The sequence below is a fragment of the Malus domestica genome, chromosome 05, assembly GCF_042453785.1.
Source record: "Malus domestica chromosome 05, GDT2T_hap1".
Lineage (NCBI taxonomy): Eukaryota > Viridiplantae > Streptophyta > Magnoliopsida > Rosales > Rosaceae > Malus > Malus domestica.
Genome location: NC_091665.1, coordinates 21,774,282 through 21,796,382, shown reverse-complemented (window position 1 = coordinate 21,796,382; position 22,101 = coordinate 21,774,282). Strand labels below are relative to the sequence as shown.

The 22,101-nt window shown below is 38.5% G+C and overlaps 5 protein-coding genes and 1 long non-coding RNA gene across 16 annotated transcripts; 3 read left to right on the top strand and 3 right to left on the bottom strand.

The window, feature by feature from the left end:
• Positions 1 to 1,170: 1,170 nt before the first annotated feature.
• On the bottom strand, positions 1,171 to 3,663 carry LOC103436319 (sterol 3-beta-glucosyltransferase UGT80A2-like). 8 transcript variants are annotated; one of them, XR_003773208.2, is made up of 6 exons: positions 3,225 to 3,601; positions 2,690 to 2,801; positions 2,026 to 2,347; positions 1,840 to 1,927; positions 1,607 to 1,663; positions 1,171 to 1,516 (listed from the first exon to the last, which is right to left on the bottom strand). XR_003773208.2 is itself a non-coding variant. In XM_029102170.2 (5 exons), exons 1-4 carry the CDS (start codon positions 3,285 to 3,287, stop codon positions 1,914 to 1,916), a joined length of 393 nt encoding a protein of 130 aa, XP_028958003.1. In that variant the 5' UTR covers positions 3,288 to 3,601; the 3' UTR covers positions 1,171 to 1,516; positions 1,871 to 1,913. The 8 variants fall into 8 exon arrangements, 1 of the variants encoding a protein (XP_028958003.1); XR_003773209.2 differs by having other exon boundaries at positions 1,871 to 1,927; XR_003773205.2 differs by having other exon boundaries at positions 2,144 to 2,347.
• A 953-nt stretch (positions 3,664 to 4,616) lies between these two features.
• Positions 4,617 to 7,034, top strand: LOC103436318 (uncharacterized). The gene is made up of 4 exons (XM_008374741.4): positions 4,617 to 5,100; positions 5,598 to 5,821; positions 6,101 to 6,208; positions 6,790 to 7,034. Exons 1-4 carry the CDS (start codon positions 4,887 to 4,889, stop codon positions 6,910 to 6,912), a joined length of 669 nt encoding a protein of 222 aa, XP_008372963.1. The 5' UTR covers positions 4,617 to 4,886; the 3' UTR covers positions 6,913 to 7,034.
• Positions 7,035 to 7,128: 94 nt separating this feature from the next.
• LOC139195701 (uncharacterized) lies at positions 7,129 to 7,975 on the top strand. Its single transcript, XR_011580529.1, has 2 exons — positions 7,129 to 7,306; positions 7,362 to 7,975. It is a non-coding gene; the product is annotated as an uncharacterized lncRNA (long non-coding RNA).
• On the bottom strand, positions 7,463 to 10,027 carry LOC103436316 (tubulin alpha chain). 2 transcript variants are annotated; one of them, XM_070820969.1, is made up of 4 exons: positions 9,632 to 9,891; positions 8,376 to 8,981; positions 7,813 to 8,273; positions 7,463 to 7,730 (listed from the first exon to the last, which is right to left on the bottom strand). In XM_070820969.1, exons 1-4 carry the CDS (start codon positions 9,722 to 9,724, stop codon positions 7,574 to 7,576), a joined length of 1,317 nt encoding a protein of 438 aa, XP_070677070.1. In that variant the 5' UTR covers positions 9,725 to 9,891; the 3' UTR covers positions 7,463 to 7,573. The 2 variants fall into 2 exon arrangements, with proteins under 2 accessions (XP_070677070.1, XP_008372961.1); XM_008374739.3 differs by having other exon boundaries at positions 7,463 to 8,273; positions 9,632 to 10,027.
• Positions 10,028 to 12,252: 2,225 nt separating this feature from the next.
• Positions 12,253 to 20,213, bottom strand: LOC103436315 (protein SHORT HYPOCOTYL IN WHITE LIGHT 1). 3 transcript variants are annotated; one of them, XR_011580528.1, is made up of 4 exons: positions 13,684 to 20,213; positions 13,351 to 13,596; positions 13,166 to 13,231; positions 12,253 to 12,614 (listed from the first exon to the last, which is right to left on the bottom strand). XR_011580528.1 is itself a non-coding variant. In XM_008374737.4 (4 exons), exons 1-4 carry the CDS (start codon positions 13,855 to 13,857, stop codon positions 12,459 to 12,461), a joined length of 642 nt encoding a protein of 213 aa, XP_008372959.3. In that variant the 5' UTR covers positions 13,858 to 14,044; the 3' UTR covers positions 12,253 to 12,458. The 3 variants fall into 3 exon arrangements, 2 of the variants coding, with proteins under 2 accessions (XP_008372959.3, XP_008372960.3); XM_008374737.4 differs by having other exon boundaries at positions 13,684 to 14,044; XM_008374738.4 differs by lacking the exon at positions 13,166 to 13,231 and having other exon boundaries at positions 13,684 to 14,046.
• Positions 16,771 to 17,868, top strand: LOC139196137 (uncharacterized). The gene is made up of 3 exons (XM_070821798.1): positions 16,771 to 17,155; positions 17,249 to 17,469; positions 17,632 to 17,868. Exons 1-3 carry the CDS (start codon positions 16,771 to 16,773, stop codon positions 17,866 to 17,868), a joined length of 843 nt encoding a protein of 280 aa, XP_070677899.1.
• Positions 20,214 to 22,101: the final 1,888 nt, after the last annotated feature.

Genomic DNA, 22,101 nt, shown 5'->3' with positions numbered 1-22,101 from the left:
CCGTATATATTATTTGGACGTGATACGATTCGTTTTTCCATGTCAAGATCATTTTTCTTTTATCAACGAGCAAAAGGGATTCAAATGTTAGTCATCTTCCGAATTCAAGAAGAGAAATACCGCTAGCACAATAACGGCTGATCATATCAAAATCATATACCTCTAATGAGGTGATAGGACTAGTGCCAAATTGCCTAATAGTTTTGTGAGAGTTTTTGTGCATAATAAGACTCCTGCAAACATAGAAATCATCAAATCGGGGATTAAACTAAACAAACTAGATTGTCACTAACACAACAATTTAGTAATATTTTTTCGTTAATGATTAGTATGTGGTTTAAATATATAGTTGTATTTCAAAACCAAACAAGAAATAAACAAATTAAATTAAGATTTTATACGAAAAAGAAAATTAGAATCACTGTTAAAACGTCATTGCTTTTGTTTTTACTAGGAAGTAACAAATATATTAAGACAAATTAACAGAGAAAATATCATTATATTTTTTCCAATAGTGTGAATAAATAAATACTCCGATTCACAAAAAAAAAAAAACAAAACAAAAAAAAAAGTAATTCTTACTTTGTAACCCTCAAGTATCATGAAATTTGTACTTTGCTATCCTTAATTTTTTAGGAAAATTAATGAAAATGGCTTGAAAACTTTGAGTTTTAATCAAAATAACAAAAATGTGTTGTAAGTAAATAGTACCATGAGTGACTTTTTAGAATAAAAATATTTTTTTTGTTAAAAGTAAACAGTATCCGAAGTGTTTCGTTAAAATCTCCTAATTTTTTTTCGCCTCAATTTATATCTAAATTTTGATTTTTGTGATACTTTAATACTTCATTGAGGCTTTCCATCAAGTTCTTTATTAAGTAATAACGTGTCATAACTTTTTTTTTAACAACGATATTATATACACTAAGAGGGAGAGGGTGAGCTTTAGGGCTGGGTTCGGTTCTTATCGGTTCGGTTTTTTGCCAAAACCAAAACCAAACCGAAATTTCGGTTCGGTTCGGTTTGGCCCATATTTTTTTCGGTTTTTTTCGGTTCGGTTTTTTTTTCGGTTTGGTTTTTTCGGTTCGGGTTCGGTTTTTTTTCGGTTTTTTTTTTTTTTTTTCCTCCAAGAAAGTCTTGGAAATCAACATAAGCACAAGAACTAACAAATTAGAATCAAGGCAGATATGGATTATTTTACGTCAATGGGACAATCCCATTCAAATATGCAACTAAAAGAAGAAAAAGTTTGAAGTGTCCGAATAGAATATTGGGCTCAACAACTGTAAAACCCACAGAAGCAGCTTCTGCATCATTAACATATCTATCTTAACAATGGCATTATTCAAAACTTCAGCTGCTTTTCTCACACATTGCAGGGAGGCCAACTTACAACCACACCAAGGAAAGGCCAAGAGCATCTAAGAGAGGCAAGAGTATGCCAAAGCTTTCTCCTCACTGAGCTCCTCTGCAGTTGCATCCAACTTCTTCCTCGAGAACTCGTCAATAGAGAGTCCTATACAATTGTGAAACAAATGTGTATTAGAACTTTGAATGTTCACATTCTATTCAATTGTTAAGAAATGCAGAGACTACAGACTCTTACCTTGAACAATCTTCCACCAATTGAACTATTTTCATATCCACCAACTTAAGCTTTTATCTGCCATCTTAACTAGTTATACATCATTGCTTTACATCACCATTTAAATGCTACAAAATTTCGCAAAGTTTATTTTCTTTTCAAACTGACTTCTACTCATTTATTTACTATCGAAATGATTTAAACTATGCATGTCAATCTCTAACAAAAGCTATTGAAGAAAAACAGATCTCAACCTCATGGCTTGTCTTTAAAACAGTAATGTACCCAAAATTTGAGGAGCTTTTCTTTCTCAAACTCGTACTCTATCTTATGGTTGTCCAACTGCACAATTGAATGAGAAATTACAGTCAGTTACATAAGAAAACTCAGAGAAGAAAAAATTTGCATGTAATGGAAAGTGAAGAAAAACAGATCTCAACCTCATGGCTTGTCTTTAATTCCACATAAAACCTCCTTCCATCATCAGTTGAATCACAGCAATCCATTTCAGCACCCACCAGAAAATTCACGAGAGAAATTACGGAGAGGAGTCAATACCTGGAGGACTTTGGGGCCGAGGAGGTGAGAGGACTTTCGGAGGGTATGCGGGTCGGGCAAGGACCTGGAGGAGATGGATTTGAGGTCCATGTTGGTGAGCTCCACTTGGATCAGGATCATCGCCTTCACTTGTTCGAGGTCGCCGAAGCACACGGCGAATTTCCGAAGGTCCTGATGGCAAAAAACCTTTATTCTTGACCATATCTGTAAAAAACAAAAGCACTACATCAATACAAATCCAATAAATAAGACAGGCATGTTCACATATGTGTGTTTTTTAAGGAACACACAGACAAATGGGCCAGAATCTTCAATGTTAAATTTCCAAGATTATTTCCTAACGATTCAAGCAAGCAGAATAAGGTACATGAAAATTAAAACTTCAATGCTAAAATAAGTTTGAAACGTGGAACAAGGTAGCGGTTACATTAACTAAACTTTATGCAAAGTAATAATTTCAGAAATTAACAAATGATGGAATAAACAGACCAAAGACTCATCATTATTGTATGCAGGGCATGAAAAAGAAACAAATTCTGAACTTACAACCAGCAAGAACCTTTGGATCTCCACCTAAAGGATAGAACTCCAACCCAGCAGTAAGGACAAAATCTTTGAAATTTGCATGAGTTGCTAGCCTAACCCTATGGCCATATTCCTGCAAGTAAACACATTCGTCAATTCACATAAAGTCCGGGATAAGCTTCCCAAGAAGAGCTATATTTTATTTTCACTCATCGCCTCTAAAATTTCCATCACAAAAGGTAAAATTCTCAATGTACTCTGATTGAATTATATCTTTATGCATAAATACACGCACACAAAGAGCGTTAGAAGTAAAATGGATGTGACTAACAGGCACAAACAAAGCAACTAAAATTTCACCGAAACAAAATCAATTTTTGTCATAAAATTAATCACCAGCAGAGAACACTAAGCAAAACCGAGCACGAGCATATATCCAGCGAAAGATAAACAATTATCTCACAATTGATGTCAACATTCCCAATCAGTTACACACAAAATTATGAAGCATTTCACTGTTAAGTTCTATATAGCTAAAAGCACATAAATGCGAGACCTGCAATCGCTTTCCAATGGCAACAAACGGCTGCACATCTCCTCGTGTGCCGACGATAAGCATTACAATTTGCAGAGGAGGTATATCTTGAACTTCAGTTTCCGTCTCGCTGCCAGCTTCTCCACCAGAAGCTGCTTCACTGTGAGAGATTGAGAGTGAGAAGGGTCGCGCCGTCGCGGGTCGCCTGGGATTCAAGACCAAGAGAGACAGAGAGTTTGAGAAAGACAGAGAGGAGGCTCGGCTGCGCGAGAATGTTACTGGGTTAGTTAGGGTTACACTGGAGGCAGGGAAGGGAACGAGAGAGAGAAGAGGGGAATGAATAAAAGGTGTGGCTGCTAGGGTTAACTTAAAGGGGATTTCTCAAAAAAATTAAAAAACGTTTCTGAAATGTTGGAGGCATGAGGGTTCGAACCCTTGCGCTGCAACTTGAAAATTTTCCCTGAAACCAACTTGGGAACAGGTTTTGTTTTGTTATGATTGTATGAATAAACTATTTATAATATTGAAAAAAATAATTAAATATATATAATTCGGTTCGGTTCGGTTTGGTTCGGTTTTCGAACCTCAAAAACCGAAACCGAACTGACCAGATTCGGTTCGGTTCGGTTTGACAGTTTCGGTTCGGTTTTTTTTCGGTTCGGTTTTTTTCGGCCTCGGTCCGGTTTGGTTTTCGGTTTTTTTCGGTTTTCGGTTTTTTGAACCCACCCCTAGTGAGCTTAGCCTCACAATGAGCTGACAATAATATGGTTCAAATTCTACTTTGGTAAGAATCGAACCTAAGACCTCTTACTTACAAGTGGAGAGGAATACCACTAGACTGTAGTAATAAGTGACATAACTTTGGCCCACTAAATTCCTCACGTATAGGAGAGATTCACTTGTAAATCTAAGTCAGTGTGTCTAGTGCTAATTCTTGACACATGTGGTGGGCCAAAATTATACACGTAATCACTTAATAGAGAACTTAACGAAAAGCCCTATGCAATTTTTAAAGTAGCAGACAAATCAAAATTTATGTTGAAACTGAGACAAAAAAAAAAGTAAGGCAGAGAAGTGTGTATTTCATAAGACTTAAAAAGTAGTAAAGGGGCAAAAAACTGTGAAAATAATAACGTCAGTCTCTCTGAGTAAGATTCTTTATCTTCTAAATTCTCGTCATTCCCCTCCATTTCTCTTTCATTTTACTTTTTTCTCTTTGTAAAAAAAAGTCACACAAAATGTTTACGTGACTTAATTATAATCGTTTTAAGAAGAATGAATTGGAGGGAAGGAGAGATACACGGATTAATACATTACGTATCATTAAATAAATGATAAAATAATTGTTTTAAAAAATTAACAACTTAAAAAATGAAATATTGATCCAGTTATATGTGGTGTACACGTGTTCCGGACATAAAAAATTCCAGAATCTTACTCTACCTCTCTGACCGCAAGTCTCAGCCACAAGAAGCAGACCACGCCATCTCCCGCGCAAGATAGCCGCCAACACCTCTCTGCCGCTAAAATACACCCGCACACCTTGTCGCCACTTGCTTCTTCACCTCTGATTCTCTGAACAAAGCCTTCGCTCTCAGAAAAAAAAGAAAAAAAAAAAAATCTCTTATTTTTCTTCTTTGTTTTAGCTATCGGCAGCGAAATGAGATTATTTTTCCATTGAGAATGGCGTCTGTTCAAATGTTGAAGTGCTCTCTCTCTCCAATCCCAGTTTCCCAGTCGAATTTTCCCGGAAAATCCAGCTGGGCTTTCCCGGAATTTCAGTCGAGGACAAGTTTAATCAGGTTGTCAGGATACAGAGCGTATGGATATCACTTGAGAAATAGGAGGAGGTTTGGCGTCTGCTGCAAAGCTCAAGAATCTGACAGCAAAAGCAATGGTGAGCTCTTCAAAATTCTCTCTCTCTCTCTCTCTCTCTCTCTCTCTCGCTTTTCGAAATTATTTTCTGGTTCTTATTTAGCAAGTAAAAGTTGGGGTTAATCAGTTGTTTTGTTGAGATTTTGGGAATTTGTTTTGATACGAGCGATATTCTACTTTAAATTAATCTAAACTCCGAGGAGGGGGATTCGAACTCGGTTGCATGCAAGGAGTTGTTTTGAAATATTGGTTTAATTAGTTTGTGTGATGAAATTTATATTGTCTATATATTTGGTCACTTTAATTCTACTTAGAAAAAGGGTTTGTTAATTACTGGGTGGTTAAATCTGAAAGAATAATTTTTTTTTGTAAATTGAGCGCAAAGATTGAATTTTAATAGTATTTGTGGGCAGATAACAATGGAGTTAATTGGATTTAATGGGTCAGTTGATTGAAATTAAAGGATGTCAAGGGAATGGTAGAATCTGTATGTTGCTGAGTTGTAAGTTTATGTTTCAGGTGAAGAACCTCCGGAGTCGTTGTTTATGAAGGAATTAAGGAGGAGGGGTATGAATCCCACTTCTTTGCTTGAGGAAAAAGAGAGGACTGAGTATGGAATGAATGAGGAGATGAGAAACAAAGATAGAGGTTTCTCGGCTAGAAATGCAGTCTCAACCGAAATTGAGAAAAGCCTTGCAAATCAAAGGGAGCGGTCCATGCAGTTGAACAGCGAAGGCCTTGAGGTTGTATCACTTTTATTTCGTTATTGGTTTTGTTGTGTTAGATGATTGTAAAATCAATCTAATCTGAGCTTTTGGCGCACCATATCCTACGTTTACAGTAACCGTTAGTTTAATAGTTTTCATGAAATAAGTAGTACGAGCAACGTTTTGTTGTTTCAAAACTATATATTTAGCTTCAGCACAATTCACTGCCCTATTTACTTGAATGGTGTTGCTTTGTACATGTGGCAATAGACTTGCAGAAGCTCAAGGAATGTTCATAACTTCATTTGTTTTCAGGGGTTAATCCCTCGGGCCAGACTCTTGCTGACAATCGGAGGGACATTCTTCTTGGGGTTTTGGCCATTGATCCTCATAACTGTAGCACTCTTCTCTGCTCTCTACTTGGTAAACTCTCTTCCTTGGCCTTAAGTTTGTTCATAATTTTAATCTTGCTTGCCGTCCTGACACGTTGGCCTGTGTATTATGACAAGTGCCGTCCTGACACGTTTGCTTCATTATTATTAAGTTTTTGTTAGTGTATTAACCCCTAAAACTTAAGTTGTTAGGATGTGAGGGAGCCTGTCCTTATCACTGGAAGAGCTCAACTCCTTTTCGATACTACGTTAAAGTTTTCCTAATTTACCACTATTCTCAAAAGTTTAACCTGTAAAGATGTAGGACAACAATGATTGTCTGATATGTTATTCACCCGTCGTTTGTTAATTTAAACATGGTTGGAATATAGTCAGGAACTGCTCTTATAATGATGGTAAGGTTTCTTCAAGGTAGATGCACGTTCGGTGAAATCATTACTATGTTGTAAATAGGAAAGCGTATTTCAACGATGTATATATAATTGATTGGATTAGGAGAGTTAATGAGAGAAATTTTGTGATTGTTTGACCTTTAGGCGGTAGAGAGAGAGGTTAGTGACTGTTTTCATTGTATTAAGTGTAAGACACTGATCCTTCAATCTCCTTGGGCAGTACTTTGGATCGACTTTTGTCCATGACGGAAGCAGTTCGCCGATGTCACCACCCCAATACATTGATCCGTATGAACTTCTGGAAGACGAAAGGATTTCTCAAATAGCACCACGTGTAAAGTGAAGCACAAGTCCTTCTCATAACTTAGAATCCAAATACAGGTTCCGGCCAACTATTTTCTAGGCTCTTGTTTATTCCTTCTCTGTATAAATCTCAAACTTATCAATAACTTTGTTATCTTTTTATTTCTGTCTCCAATCTTATGCTCAAATGCAATGCGATGCTGTTCTGGCTAGTGCCCTTGAACAATGTCGAGTTAAATTTTTATGATTTATAATAAAAACCAACTTGATGAAGTTCCATTATGCACGTTTTGTGAACAAATTCAGTGCTGTTGTGCTATTGAGAGCTCCATTCAAGACTAAGAAAACAAGCGGGGAAAAGCCCCAAAACAGGTACCGGATCGTTTCAAACTTCAGTCATCTCTGTGACGCTAAGCGACTCTTCGGGTTATAAAGTGGTTTGTTTAGGTCATTGGAATGATGGTGAAGTTTCTTGCTTCATTCCTACAGCCTACACGGTACAACTTCAAGTCCCCATATTCCCAACTTTCAGGTTCAAAAAACCCAAATTTTAGTTTCAAGTTTAGTTCCAGTTCTTTGTCAAATGGAAATGCGGAATATCATATATAACATTGCAAATTAAGTACGCAACAACTCCACCAGAAGTTCACAAACACACATCAACCAGATGACACACAAGGCATCATCATACGCATAACATATTACTCAAATAACAAAACACGCGATAGAAACTTCAGTTCAAGGCACTTAGTACTCGTCCTCTCCATCATCCTCGCCCTCAGCAGACTCTGCGCCAACTTCTTCATAATCTTTCTCAAGGGCAGCAAGATCCTCACGGGCTTCAGAGAACTCTCCTTCCTCCATACCCTCACCCACATACCAGTGCACAAAGGCACGCTTGGCATACATGAGATCAAACTTGTGGTCAATTCGGGAGAACACCTCAGCGACACTGGTCGAGTTAGAGATCATGCACACAGCCCTCTGGACCTTGGCAAGGTCGCCTCCTGGAACCACAGTGGGTGGCTGATAGTTGATACCGCACTTGAATCCGGTGGGGCACCAGTCCACAAACTGAATGGTGCGCTTGGTTTTTATGGTGGCGACAGCAGCATTCACATCCTTGGGCACAACATCACCACGGTACATCAGACAGCAAGCCATGTATTTGCCGTGACGGGGGTCACACTTTGCCATCATGGATGAGGGCTCAAAGGCACTGTTGGTGATTTCAGCCACTGAGAGTTGCTCATGGTACGCCTTTTCCGCAGAGATGACAGGTGCATATGAGGAAAGCATAAAGTGGATTCTGGGGTATGGAACCAAGTTGGTCTGGAATTCAGTCACATCCACATTAAGGGCACCATCGAACCTCAGAGAAGCAGTCAAGGAGGAAATGACCTGAAAACCAAATAGAAACAAAATTTAGTAACAATCACTTCGTAAAAAACAATGTGATCTAAATTCTGTACTCAAAACTATAAACCAGATAGTTTTCTGCACCTGAGACACAAGACGGTTGAGGTTGGTGTAGGTGGGTCGCTCAATGTCAAGAGAGCGCCTGCAGATATCGTAGATAGCCTCGTTGTCAAGGAGCACTGCAACATCGGTGTGTTCCAGGAGGGAGTGGGTTGAGAGGACACTGTTGTAGGGCTCAACCACAGATGTAGAGACCTGTGGAGATGGATACACAGTGAACCCAAGCTTTGACTTCTTTCCATAATCAACAGACAGACGTTCCAAAAGAAGCGAACCAAGACCAGAGCCAGTCCCTCCACCAACAGCATTGAAAACAAGGAAACCTTGAAGCCCAGTGCAGTTGTCAGCAAGTTTCCGGATGCGGTCCAAGCAGAGATCAACAATTTCCTTGCCAATGGTGTAGTGACCACGGGCAAAGTTGTTGGCAGCATCTTCCTTGCCGCTAATGAGTTGCTCAGGGTGGAAGAGCTGGCGGTAGGTACCAGTCCTCACTTCATCAATCACAGTGGGCTCAAGATCAACAAACACAGCGCGAGGCACATGCTTGCCAGCTCCAGTTTCACTGAAGAATGTGTTGAAGGCATCATCACCTCCACCAACAGTCTTGTCACCGGGCATTTGGCCATCAGGCTGTACAATAACACAGAGAATTAGCAACTAATCTGCCGATCCAATTAAAAAAATACACTACAAATTTACGTATATACAAACGACAATGAATTACAAAGCTTCAAAGGATGGAGGAAGGATAAAAGCAGCACAAGCCCTCAAGACCGGCAAAAGGCTAAAGCTGCAAATGTTCTTGAGAAACAAGCCTTTAATCTATTGTGATTGACGATTTCATCCTCACATTCCATAGGGAAACAAAATATACCGAATAACATCACAAATAATCGAAGAACAAAATCCGTTGAATTAACGAATAATTACAATCCAAATTTGAAATTTACTGAGAATATAATTTGACTGTCAATAACACACTAAATCATAGATCCAAGGAAAATCGAATGATTTGAAAACAATAGTAATGTTAATTTTGATTAATTTTCAAATACAAATCAAAATTAACATTTATATGTGTATCCGATTCTCAAAAAACACGGATCTGATTGATAACCGAGCCAAATAGAGATAAAATCAGAGATCCATACAAATCACGACGAATCGGAGCGCAAAAGCCACAGATCTAAAAGAAACCGAACAAATCACGGATACAAAACGCAAATGTGCATACGAACAAAATCAATAGAGAAATGTAGGTAGAAAGATTGAGAGGATACCTGAAGGCCATGCTCAAGGCAGTAAAGCTCCCAGCAGGCATTGCCGACCTGGATACCGGCCTGACCGATGTGGACCGAAATGCACTCCCTCATCTTTCCCGATTGAAACCGCGAAACGAAACAAAAGAGATCGAAGAACGAGAGGCTCGCAGGAACAAGGAGACGAAGAGTCGAAGGCGTTTATTAAGACGCCCTCTGTGAAATCCTCTGTGTTTTCTGATGAGATCTAATAGGGGGGATTTGGGGAGTGATTTATAGGTGGAAATGCGGGAGAGGATATGCGAAATTTAACCAGAGGTGGGGTTAGGGTTTGGTTAAGGATTGGGTGGGAACGGACGGCCAGGATTGAGTGGTGGGCTGTCTTTGATGCGATGCTGGTCTGGCGTTACCACCCTCTTTTAACCGCGGTTGTCCTTTCTCTCTCTTATATTTTGATTTTTGAAAATTAAATTTTGCCGCCCGAAGGGAGTCTGTCGTTGAAATTGGACCCCGATCATTGAATGACTTATAACTCCCAAGGCCCAAGGCCCATTAGTTTTCAAAGGGTAAAATCCTCTCCATACTTTTCTCTTTTATTTAATTTATTGTTTTATTTTTTAATAGGAATTATTATTGATACTCTAAAATTTCATTTGACACTCTAAATTTTTTATAATTAATAAAAAAAATACATTTATGAGGACTGTCATGATAAGATTTTTGGAGTGTTTATATCAATTTTCCCTTTTGAATCCATAAATGGATTTAACAGTGAGAACTCACATGGTTAAAAGTATTTACCTCTACATTCGAGGTATTATATCGGATTTCCCATCCTCCAGTAGTTGCTTGTGTAAAAGAAATGAGTAATTATACACTTATCATATTTTTACAATCTCTAATAGAAGTAGGGCCCACCAACATATGTGAGTCTCATCCCTACGATACAAATAAATGGTAAAAATAGTTTTTTTTTTTTAAAAGAAATACTAGGGTAAAACATTGAGAGGTTCAACCAAACTTCGCTTGTACGTAACTTAATTTTCAATCTTTTCATGGATGGGACTAGAAAAAAATTATGATTTGAGCTCGGTTCAATCAATTTAGGCAATCTCATCAACCATCGTGAAAAAGATTGAGTTTTGATTAGCCTCTCAATTTGCCTAACTGCTACACTGAGAACCCTAACCATTAGGATTAAATTAAATATCAAATACGCGTAATCATTCATAAACCAAAATTTTCAAACAAATTAAGTTTTTATAATTTCACCAAAGTAAAATTGTATGAATTTACATATTAATTTTTATATTTTCATCAAAGTGATTAAAAATGTATCTGAAATTGGAAAATTGAGATGGCCTTGGCCTTATACATTGGATGTGACACAAAAACAAGGACGGTGAATGATGATGGGAAAAGTGCGGGAGGGACAAATGGCGTTGCCATGTTTCATGTGCAAACTAAAGCAATCCCGGGACCCAATCCAACCACCCAGATACAAGTCTCTCTCACTGACAACTAGTGAATACCTTTTCCCTTGGGATTGATAAATAATTTTCCCACGTCATTTTCCTTTCTTTTTACATATCACTGTTATATTATTCATTCTCGCCCCTACTGAAAATTATGGGTGTGCAAAGATAGAAAATGAGATTTTCGCTACCAATCAGTGTAAACTAGTCAAATCTAAATGCGTAAAAATTAAAATACAATTATTTGGTCCAACAACACTCAATCTCCAATTTGCTAGAGGAAATCCCAACTAGGGGTGGGCATAAAGTTCCAAGAATCGAAACCAAACCCGGACCGAACCGGAAAAATTCGGTCGGTTCTGTTTTTTCGACTTGTTGGGTATGGTACAAGATAGGCTCGGTTTTGTGATTATTTTGTTTCGGTTCCAAAGTTGATACCGAAACGAATTGAATCGATTTTTATTTTATTTTTTATTAAAATCGTCATCCATGTGACTTGGTTCCATTGGTTATCCGAGTTCACATGGACTCGGTCACACTTGATGTATTCCCCCCTCAGGCCTCAACTCTCCCCACTCGATCTCTGTCTCTCAGGGCTGGTTTGGAATTGCTGTGCTTTGAAAAAAAACTGCTGTGAGAATAAACGGCTATGAAATAAATCAGCAGAGTGTTTGGTAAACTTTTTTGTAAAAGTGCTTTTGGAAAAAAAAAAAAAAAAGTCTAATAGTGGGTTTTTTCATTAAAGAAGCACTGTAGCTCCGTGTGCTTTGAAAAAAAGCCAGTTTTCCAAAGCTGCAAATAGCAGCTTCAGCTTTTTCCTTTGATTTCAGCTTATTCTCACAGCAGCTTCCAAAATAAGCCCTTTTTTTTTCAGTTTACCAAACACCTAAAACCCTCACAGCTTTTTTTCATGGGTTTTTTTTTTTTAAGCACCTCACTCCCAAACTAGGTCTCAGACTCACTCATCTCTATCACTTCTCACCCAGACAACGAACACTCTCCCTCTCCCTATCCAATCTCTTTCACCACCGTTCTCTCCCAATCTCCACCACCATCGTTCTCTTCTCCAGTCTTCTCACTTCTCAGTCTCAAAGCCGAAGTTGATCGGAAGTTCTCCCGACTCCTAAGTTCAAATCTCATTGACGAAATTTTGACAGAATACCTGTGTACAATAACAAACCTTTGTTTATCTATTAAGGCAGGAAGTTGCATCATATTTAAAACTCCATGAAGGCCAGAACAATGATTACGCTCAAACACATTTTAATGCCATCTTCCCATCATCCTTGATTTCTCAAGTGTTCCTCCTTTATTGTGTACTCCTATCTGGTGTGAAATTATAATTCAGCAGATCTCTCCTCTGAATGGTAGTATCAGGTTGCGGGCTGTGCGCCCGCCCATGGACGGTTGTCATCTTCAAAATTGCGGGGTTTCTGATTGCGGTTATCTTGATAATAGGCTACTCCAGTCCATATCCCACGAATGAGTAAGATGCTTACGAACACCAGACTTCCAAGGGTGCAAACTACCTGGATTTAACACGAGCACAATGAAAGTTCAAGATTTTATTAGGAAATCATTCAGGTAGCGCATAAAAATCATCACTAAAAACAAATATACTCATCGCCAATGCAAACACTAATACAAGAATTTGATTGCTGTTTTTTTATGTAATTTTAAGTATGACATCTCACGCGAGAGCCCTCAATAAGAACACCATCTATAACAACAGGATGATTCGAAAAGCTTAAACCTAAACAACTATCGAAATCCTAAATTTTCTCTCTATCTTGACGGTTTAATAACTGTATAGTTTTCAATCTGTTGAAGGCCTTCTAAACAGAGAAAATTCAGTGCCTTGGCAAAAGATCAAGCTTTTGAAAAAGGCATTGTTCTTGAGCTTATTATCAGAAAACGCTGCATAAGAAACTGCAGGCTGCAGCTCGGGCCACTTTGAGTTAGTGTGAATGTTGGTATGCCCATGAATTGCGGGCCACTTTCCCTATGACACCTTACCTACTGAGTTTTCCTTTCAGATGAATGCAAAATTACACAATGTATACATATATATACATATTACCTCAAGAAATGCCTTCAAGACCCACAAGAATGCTAGCATTAGCACCCCATTAACAGAAAATCCCACCTATATATATGAAAGCCAAACCGACAACAAAAAACAATTTAACAATTCAGCTTTAAAAATCCAATCTTTCTGAATGAATATTAAGGTAGTAGGAGCCAAATTTATGATCAAATGATTACCAACTTGGTGGGAATTGAGACGGGGAGAACTGATCGGACGGCCCTCCTCGCACGCCTGGACACCTTTTTGAACACATTCTGAACAAACCTCACCAACAAATCCAAACTCCGGTCTTCTTCTTCGTCGTCCTCGTCATCTTCATCGTCTTCGTCGTCGTCTTCAAAATCGTAGCGCAGATCGACTTCGGAATTGATCGAACGGCCCCAACTGCGGGGGTCGTCGGCGAGATTATCGGCACCGCCGCCCTGTGAAATGCAGTCCGAATGGTTAATTGATTAGAATTGCAGAGGGAGAGAGTGGGGGAGAGAGAGTAAGAGAGAGGGAGGGAGGACCTGAGGGTAATTAGGGGATCGTCTTGAGGCTTGGGGGGATTGAAATTGAAGGGTGAGTGTTTTGGGTTTGAGATGGGGATGGAGAGTGTGAAGGAGATGGAGTTGTGGTTGGTGGTGTTGTGTTTGGGGGAAGTAAGAGAGAGAGGGAGGAGAGAGAGTGGCCGACAACGGCATGGCGGAGAGAGGAGGAGGAGGAGGAGATGCAGTGACTGGTTAGTTAGAGATTAGGTTTACTGAAGGGGGAACACCGCTCATACCCAGCTACAAGCTAATTACACGTCTCACGTTGTTGCAAACCCTGAAGTCCAATTACCCTCCAATAGGTGCGAGACCGAGACTCTTTAAATTCTGACTACGGTTTCGATATTAAATTATTATGGTTGGTTGGTTTATTGTGTGGTTTGTTTGTCAAAAAAAACAAACGAATGTTTGGGATATTATATTTTTATATCACATTTATAAATCATGTGATGTATCATTAGCGAGAAATAAACGCTTTACGGTTGGTTGGTTCATTTGTTACTTCCTAGTCTCCCATTTTACAACCAACCTAAACCTCTAGCTTAGTCGCGGTTCCTTCTCCTATGCTACTCATTCCCAAACTCCTCAGCATACTTTTTCTTCAACACCGCATCATTATTAGCAAGATTTAGCAGCTCCTTACAAACACAATTATTCGATTCAGTTCGATTTTGTTGGACTTGAGCACTAGCTTTGGACCTTCAGTTTTGCAAGTTAATGTTTTTGTCAGAGCTTCCGCCTTCAGCCACCGCCTTTCTGGCCAATTCTCTCCTTTTGGCAGCGCTCTTCTGTATTTCTTCCCCTCTCTTTCCCTCCATTACTTCATTTACGCAATGTTCTATTACTTCTTGTCTCACAACCCCTTTCTCATCAGTTGGAGCTTTAATGTACTTGGCATTCGTACGTTGGTCCATCCATTGCGGCAATGCCACCATTGGAACCCCCAAACTCAGTGCCTCCAAGTTTGAGTTCCAACCGCAATGTGTGATGAAGCATCCAACTGCCTCATGAGCTAAAACCTCCATTTGGGGGCACCACGAAACCATTAAACCCTTCTCGGATGTCTCCTCCATGAACCCTTTTGGGACCTTTGCCGCTTCTTTTTCTCTAACCACCCACAAGAAAGTACATTTGCTCCTCTTCAGGCCCCAAGCAAGCTCCTCCATTTGCTCAACTGCGAGTGCCACTACACTGCCAAACGATACATAAGCAACAGACCCTTTTGGCCTTCCGTTTAGCCATTTTATGCTGGCATCATTGTTTGGTAAGAGATTCACACCATATTCTTTGCGGTCAAGTCGCTTGTCCAAGTACTTGGACGGTATAGTTGGTCCTACGGTCCTCAATCTCCAAAGCTTAGCCATCCAATCCACCACATAAGCAGAAAATTAGTATGCAGTTAGTTTAATTTACTGAGAGAGAGAGAGAGAGAGAGAGAGAGAGAGGGACTTGTTCTTCCAACTCATAAAATGTGTTGCAGAGGACCCAATCAGCTTTGTCAACATTGGAGAACTGTCCCACAACCAGTTCATAGAAAGCGACCCCAAGTCGTAAACAAACGAAGGGAAGTCCAAAGGATCAAGTGGTGGCAACCCAGGAAGAGAAATTTGAGACTGATCATCTGCAAGAGGAAGCTTCAAAAGCCAATTTTATATAAGAATGAGTGCGATTTTCTAGTATGCCCGAGTAACCATACTCCGAAATTTTTGGTCGTTAAATCCTTGGTCAAAGATCAATGACAAGATATAACGATTAAAAAGGCCCGAGTATAAGATACGTCGGAATATAATAGAATTTTGAGAATGAAGATGAAATGCATAATCCGTCCACGAAACAGTAGATGTTGGAGCCTTGTTAGGCAATTCATCTTTACACGTTGGGATCATGTGGAGTATGCCATTTTAGAACAAAGTAACTTCGATACGTCTCATTGTTGCATGCTCTGAAAAGAGAAATGGTTCTTGGAAACTTGTACAAATCTAGGAAATTAAAAATTTTGTACTTCTTGCTCTAAATAATTAAATAAAAAACCCTCTGTTTTAACGTGGACTTGGGTTTGGGTATGCTGCTACATAGCCTCTGTTTTCCTTGATCTGTTTGGGTGGTGCGTATCTTTGTGAAGATTTTCAGTTATCTTACTAGAAATTTATGCCCGCGAGTTGCTGCAAGATTGAAAATTGTATAAAAAATTACGTTTGAATGATATAAAAGATTGGGTTGCAAAACGGTAATGCAATATACAAAAGATAAAAGTATATAGCAATCTACTTGACAACGTTAAGTGGATTGTTAAACAGAGGATGTTATTGCTTTCCTCTTACACATATGTTGAGTGCAAAACGATATAACAATGATGATAAAAACATTATTATATCTCCCATGGACTAGAACTGAGAGATCCAAAACTTGAAAAGCCCCATTCAAAGAGAAAATGTAGTTAATTTCTTTTCAATCACAATCCCATCAGAGATAAAACAACGATTAAAGAATAGGCTTAGAAATACGACAAAATTCAATTACATTAATGTAAGGACTGAATTGCAAACTGTAGCATTGCCATGTAATAGGTAGAAAAATTCGTACTCAGTTCATCCAATTCAATTGCAATCAGCTCCACATCAACCCTTTTGAACAACGGTTTCACCACAGTTGAGTACCTTCAAACCCAATTTTCAAAACAACTAATTCTATTTTCGAAAAATTTGAACTCATTTCTGCCACACAAAAATCCAGCACTAGTCCTAGTTGAAACAAAACAACCTGCAAAGCTTTAAACCTGATCATATTTCACCAAAAACTTCTCCACAAATGCAAATTTTCCCCCAAGACAAACAGAAACCAGAAACATTCTATGAAAGTAAAGTAAGGATACTGGAACAAGTTAAATTCAAGGATACTGGAAAAAAACAAGAAACTGTTAAAAGTACAGCAGGAGGAAAAGGTCGGCTAGCGTATCAGTCAAACGTGAGGCACAAAATCGAACTACCAAATTCATGTCAAATATGAAAGTTTCTTTGGTTCCACTGAAAAGGTCTTTATTTCATGAAATGAATACTGGGAAAGTCAATGTTATCAAGCTTGTGGGTGGAAACAAGGGAGACAAGAAAATTCAAAGGGGCATTGTCAGATTTAATGAAGATAATTAGCTGGAATGTTAGAGGCTTGGGAAGTAGGCAGAAGTGGTTGATTTTGAAACAGCAGTTCCAGTGCTTAAAGCCAGATATCATTATCTTACATGAAACAAAGAAAGCATCAATTGACAGGAGGCTTATGGCTAGTGTTTGGGGAAGCAAATTTAAAGAGTGGATTTATGCTCCTGCTCAAGGAAGATTTGGGGGTATAGCTGTGATTTGGAACACCAAACACATCTCAGTTATTGAATCTTTGGTTGGAGCTTTCTCGGTTTCCATAAAAATTAAGGCCCTCAATGGGTTGGAATGGTGGTTATCAGGTGTTTATGGTCCCTGCAAAAATAGAGAGTGAAGGGAGTTTTGGGAAGAATTGGCTGGCCTTTACGGCCTTTGCTGACCAAGATGGTGTGTAGGAGGAGATTTTAACGTGATGAGATTTGTAAATGAGAAATCAAATGGGGGAAGGATGACTACAAGCATGAGGGATTTTAATGATTTCATCCAAGATACAAAACTCAAGGATCTGGAGCTGCTCAATGCTCAATTTACTCGGTCAAACTTCAGAGAAGAACCTGTGTGTCGGAAGTTAGACAAATTTTTGTTCTCTGTAGGTTGTGAAGAGATTTTTCCAGAGGTAAGACAATTGGCTTTGGCAATGGTCCTTTCTGATCATTGTCCAATCCAGCTAGATACTAACAAAGTGAAATGGGGGCCAAGTCCTTTCAGATTCGAAAACATGTAGCTACAACACCCAAATTTCAAGAACAATTTCAAACAATGGTGGCAATCTGAGCAGGTGGAGGGTTATAAATTTTTGAGCAAGTTAAAAACTATCAAAAGAAAGTTGCAAAGATGGAGTAAGGAGATTTTCGATGATATCGAGAAAGACATTAAGGAAGCTGAGGCTAGCATAGAGGATTTAGATAGGAGAGAAGGGATGGAAGGGCTAGATGTTGTTGCTAAAAGAAAGAGGGAAGAGTTACTTTTCCTTGTGGAAGATCTGGCTTATAAGGAAGAAGTGAAGTGGAGGTAGAGAGGTAAAGTGGAATGGGCTAAAAAAGGGGACGGTAATACTAAATTTTTCCATAGAAAAGCAAGTGGGAGAAGGAAGAGAAACTATATAGAAAGGTTGGAAGCGGATGACGGGGGAGTGGTAGAGGATGCATAAGAGATAGAAAAACATATCGTTAACTTTTTCAAGTCCCTGTTTAGTAGCAACAAAGAGGCATGTTGGGGCTTGGAAGGCATCAATTGGGCCTCAATAAGTGAATTTGAGGCAGCTTGGCTTGAGAGGCCTTTTGAGTTTCAACATTGTTGGGAAATCTTGAAATTGGATATTTTGAGTAGATTAATGGAGAAGGCTCAAGAAAATCACCTGATCAAGGGTTTATGCATTGGGCAAGAAAGGGTGGAGATTACTCATCTTCAATTTGCTGATGACACCATTTTGTTCCTGGCGGAAGATGAGGAAGTTTGGAACAATTTATTAGAGGTGCTCAATTTATTTTGTACTGTTTCAGGGTTGAAAATCAACAAAGCAAAGTGTTCTTTGGCCGGAATAAACTCAGATTGTGAGAAATTAAAAAGGATGGCAGATTATTGGGGTTGCGAGGTGGGTAGTTGGCCAATAAAGTACTTGGGTCTCCCTCTTAGGGGTAGGCCAAGAGCACTTATGTTTTGGGATCCAGTGGTAGAAAAAATGGAAAAAAAGACTTCAAAGTTGGAAGAAGGCCTTCTTATCCAGAAGAGGTATATTAACTTTGATTCAATCTGTTTTGGGAAGCTTGCCAATCTATTACATGTCCTTGTTCAAAATTCCTTGCGGGGTGATTGGACGCCTAGAAAAACTAATGAAAGGGTTTCTTTGGGAAGGGGTGGAGGAAGGAAAGAAAAACCACCTAGTGGAGGAAAGGGGTTTAGGTGTGGGGAATTTGAGGAAACGGAATGAAGCGTTACTGGCTAAGTGGTTGTGGAGATTCCCAAGGGAACCAAATTCTCTCTAGCATAAGGTGATAAGAAGCAAGTATGGGCTGCAGGATAATGGGTGGAATGAAAACCCTCCGCTGCGGGTTTCAAGTCGCAGCCCCTGGAAAGATATTTCGTGTGGTTACCAATTGTTTCTACAATGCTCCAAGTTTGAGGTGGGCAACGGGGAGAGGGTGAGGTTTTGGGAGGATGGTTGGTTGGAAGGGGGACCATTGAAAGAGCAATATCCTAGATTATTCTTGCTATCGAGAATGCACAATCAGAACATCTCAAGTTTTGTGGATCATTCTATCAATTCTTTGAGTTGGAATTTTGATTTCAGGAGAAATTTGAATGAGGTGGAGATAGAAGAGGCGGCTAGATTATTACAAAAAGTGGAAAATATTTGCTTGTCTTAATCAAGAGCGGATAACAGAAGGTGGAAACTGGACTTATCAGGATTGTTCTCTTGCAAATCCCATCGCTATGTCTTGAGCAACAATGGGATTGTGCAACATTTTTCATCCTCTTCTCAGATTTGGAAATCAAAAGTTCCTCCGAAGGTCAAAGTTCTTGTGTGGCTAATGGCTAATGGGAAGCGCAATACTTGTGATCAAATTCAAAGGAGAAGCCCTTTTATTTGTTTATATCCCCATTGGTGCAGTTTGTGTAAAGCTAAGGAGGAGAGTGTTAACCACATTTTTCTCCACTGTTCTTACACGATCCAATTGTGGTGGAAATTGTTTCAGGAGGTTTAGAGTTAGTTGGGTCATTCCAAAGGGTTGTTTTGAGTTTCTAAGCACCAATTTTAAGGCTCTAGGAGTTGGGAGGAAAGCTAAAGCTTTGTGGGGTTGTCTGGTGTTGGCAGTTTTTTGGAACATTTGGTTGGAGTGTAACAAAAGAATTTTTTAGGATTATACTGGTGTGGGGGTAGTAGATCTATGGGGAAGAGTAAGATATTGGGCAGTCCTCTGGGCTCCGAGCTCCAGTTTCGAATGATTTTAAGAATTACCCTCTTTCTCACATACTGTGGGATATGTTAGCAGCTGTAAAGTGATTTTGGTTAAGGTTTTGCTACTTGTAATCAAATCCTCTTGAGAGATTTTCTTGATTTGTTCTTGGTGGATTTCTTATCCACTTCTGTATAATTTCACCTTTCTTTTTTAATAAAATGTTTCAGTTTCTTCTCAAAAAAAAAAAAAAAATGTAACTTGGAACCCTCCTTTTTTATTTAATTTTTTTTTCTTTTAACTATCCCAAATTTTCCTAAAAATAGAAAGAAAACAGAAACCAATTTGCCTTTCGGTGGAGGATTCCAAGTAGGCAAAAGGTTGAGTCAAATCAAATAAAAAAATAAGAAACATTTAGATTGCAGCCATTATATAATTGAAACATAAACCAAAAGACAAAAGGAAAATACCCATTTTTTTCTTCTTCTTTTTCTTCTTTTTTCTAAAAATCCATCAGCATGAGCTACTACTGTCAACCCTTAACGCCATAAGATTCATTCTGTCCAACATCTCCCCACGGTTTAGAGAAATTTAATGAAGCTGTATTAAAAAGGAGTTCTCAAAAGTACACAATCTTAAGGCTAGCCGACATTCACCTCTCCCAGACCCTGCGTAAAGCGGGAGCCTTATGCACTGAGTATGACTAAGGGTAGCGAATTTGTTGAAAAGCTACAATATATTTTAACCTGCCATTCAAGTTCTTTGGAACATGATGCGATGCCTAACACATTAAGGGCTTAAATCATTTGTTGAAACAAAACATTGTTCAATATGTTTTTGAAAAAAATTAAAAAAGACACTCACACATTGACATGCTAAAAAACAACACTAAAGAAAATATATTTCACAGGACTAATAATAGCATGAAATATTGATAAAGTTAAATCATACCTGACCGTACTTTTTCCATCCCCGGCCAAAAACCTTCACATCCTCATCATGAAACAGAAAAAAGTCAGATAAGTTTAATTGCAATTATCTTCTAAACTCATATTACAATATAGATAATGTAACATCTCTATTCATGGTTGGTTGATTAAAACCCATACCTTTACCCTAAATCTTCATCGAGAAAACAAAGTAACTGAAATTCTCTTTGTAACTTGCAAATCACAATTCTAACAAAATTAATGGAACCATAAAATGAAATTACAATTTAATAATTCCCAGATTTGTCAAAAGTATTGATGAAATTAGTTTTGGAAAAGCCTCATCCTCGTTATCCTTTTGTCTCGACTGGAGTGCATCCTCGTTATCATTTTGTCTTGACTGGAGTGCCTTATGGAGAGTCTAATGGACGACCATCAAAATTAATTTCTTCCGCTGCTTCTAAATCAAAAGATCAATTTAAGCAACTAAGAATAAAACTTATTGAAAAAAGTGCAACACAGGAACAAACTTTTTTAGTTCTTGATAAGAAGTTGAGGAACAAAAGCTGCAAGAAGAAAACATAAGGCAAAAGAGAAAAAGAGGTTGGATACCTGAGATAATCGAAGAAGAACCCTAATTTATTTTTCCACAGAGAGAGTAGTTCGCAGTTTCGTGGCAGGAACGAAAAGTGTGCAGTTGAATTCTCATTCCAGTTAACGAATCGCCACTAACTTCTACAATTCCCAAATCAAAAAATTCCAGTAAGATGGACGAAACCATTGAACAAAAAAACCTCGATTTTTAAAATTAAAGTCAACAAAAATTTGAACAAAGAAAAGAGAACTCAAAAACCAAACCCGAAAAAAATAAGTCAGAGAACTCACCAGGAAACCCAAAGTTTATGCAGGATTGGCAATTTCCTGAAAACCAAGCTTTTGTAGGTTTAAAATTTCTTCCCTAGGGCAACATATCCAACATTCTCAACTTTAGCTATTTCAGCTACATAACAGAATTTTTTTTTTCAAAATTAACTATAATTAACTAATCTGATTTAAGATTGACACGGCCCGATCCCGATATTTCTCAAATACCAGGATAGCCACGTGTTGGCCGACATCCGAGGGTGACGAAAGTCATTTATTGAGTGCAAATGCTGAGAATAAAGGATGGATAAGACTTATAAATATAAAAGAATAAATAATAAGCATTTAAGGAACGTGTTCAGAGCATACAACTAGCTAGAATACTAAAAGAAATAATATAAAATTGAATAAAACAAAGGATGGATCCTACACTGAGAGGACTCGAAGATGCCGATGCGGAAGTGCCTGGATGCCGGGATTGTATGCCTAGATTCTAAGTCTTGAAGGGGGCACAAAACAAACACGAGTGGACCAAGTTGATATATATATATAATAAAA

Coding starts and splice junctions, on each gene's coding strand:
- LOC103436319 (XM_029102170.2), bottom strand. CDS start 3,287: ATGCTTATCGTCGGCACACGAGGAGATGTGCAGCCGTTTGTTGCCATT. Junction 2,802..3,224: donor CCATTGGAAAGCGATTGCAG/GTCTCGCATTTA, acceptor GTTTACTTGCAG/GAATATGGCCATAGGGTTAG. Junction 2,348..2,689: donor TCCAAAGGTTCTTGCTGGTT/GTAAGTTCAGAA, acceptor TGTTTTTTACAG/ATATGGTCAAGAATAAAGGT.
- LOC103436318 (XM_008374741.4), top strand. CDS start 4,887: ATGGCGTCTGTTCAAATGTTGAAGTGCTCTCTCTCTCCAATCCCAGTT. Junction 5,822..6,100: donor TGAACAGCGAAGGCCTTGAG/GTTGTATCACTT, acceptor ATTTGTTTTCAG/GGGTTAATCCCTCGGGCCAG. Junction 6,209..6,789: donor TCTTCTCTGCTCTCTACTTG/GTAAACTCTCTT, acceptor CTCCTTGGGCAG/TACTTTGGATCGACTTTTGT.
- LOC103436316 (XM_008374739.3), bottom strand. CDS start 9,724: ATGAGGGAGTGCATTTCGGTCCACATCGGTCAGGCCGGTATCCAGGTC. Junction 8,982..9,631: donor GCCTTGAGCATGGCCTTCAG/GTATCCTCTCAA, acceptor GTTATTGTACAG/CCTGATGGCCAAATGCCCGG. Junction 8,274..8,375: donor TCAACCGTCTTGTGTCTCAG/GTGCAGAAAACT, acceptor TTTGGTTTTCAG/GTCATTTCCTCCTTGACTGC.
- LOC103436315 (XM_008374737.4), bottom strand. CDS start 13,857: ATGCCGTTGTCGGCCACTCTCTCTCCTCCCTCTCTCTCTTACTTCCCC. Junction 13,597..13,683: donor GATCCCCTAATTACCCTCAG/GTCCTCCCTCCC, acceptor TGCATTTCACAG/GGCGGCGGTGCCGATAATCT. Junction 13,232..13,350: donor TCTCAATTCCCACCAAGTTG/GTAATCATTTGA, acceptor TCATATATATAG/GTGGGATTTTCTGTTAATGG.
- LOC139196137 (XM_070821798.1), top strand. CDS start 16,771: ATGTTATCAAGCTTGTGGGTGGAAACAAGGGAGACAAGAAAATTCAAA. Junction 17,156..17,248: donor GTTGGAATGGTGGTTATCAG/GTGTTTATGGTC, acceptor GATGGTGTGTAG/GAGGAGATTTTAACGTGATG. Junction 17,470..17,631: donor GTGAAGAGATTTTTCCAGAG/GTAAGACAATTG, acceptor CAATCTGAGCAG/GTGGAGGGTTATAAATTTTT.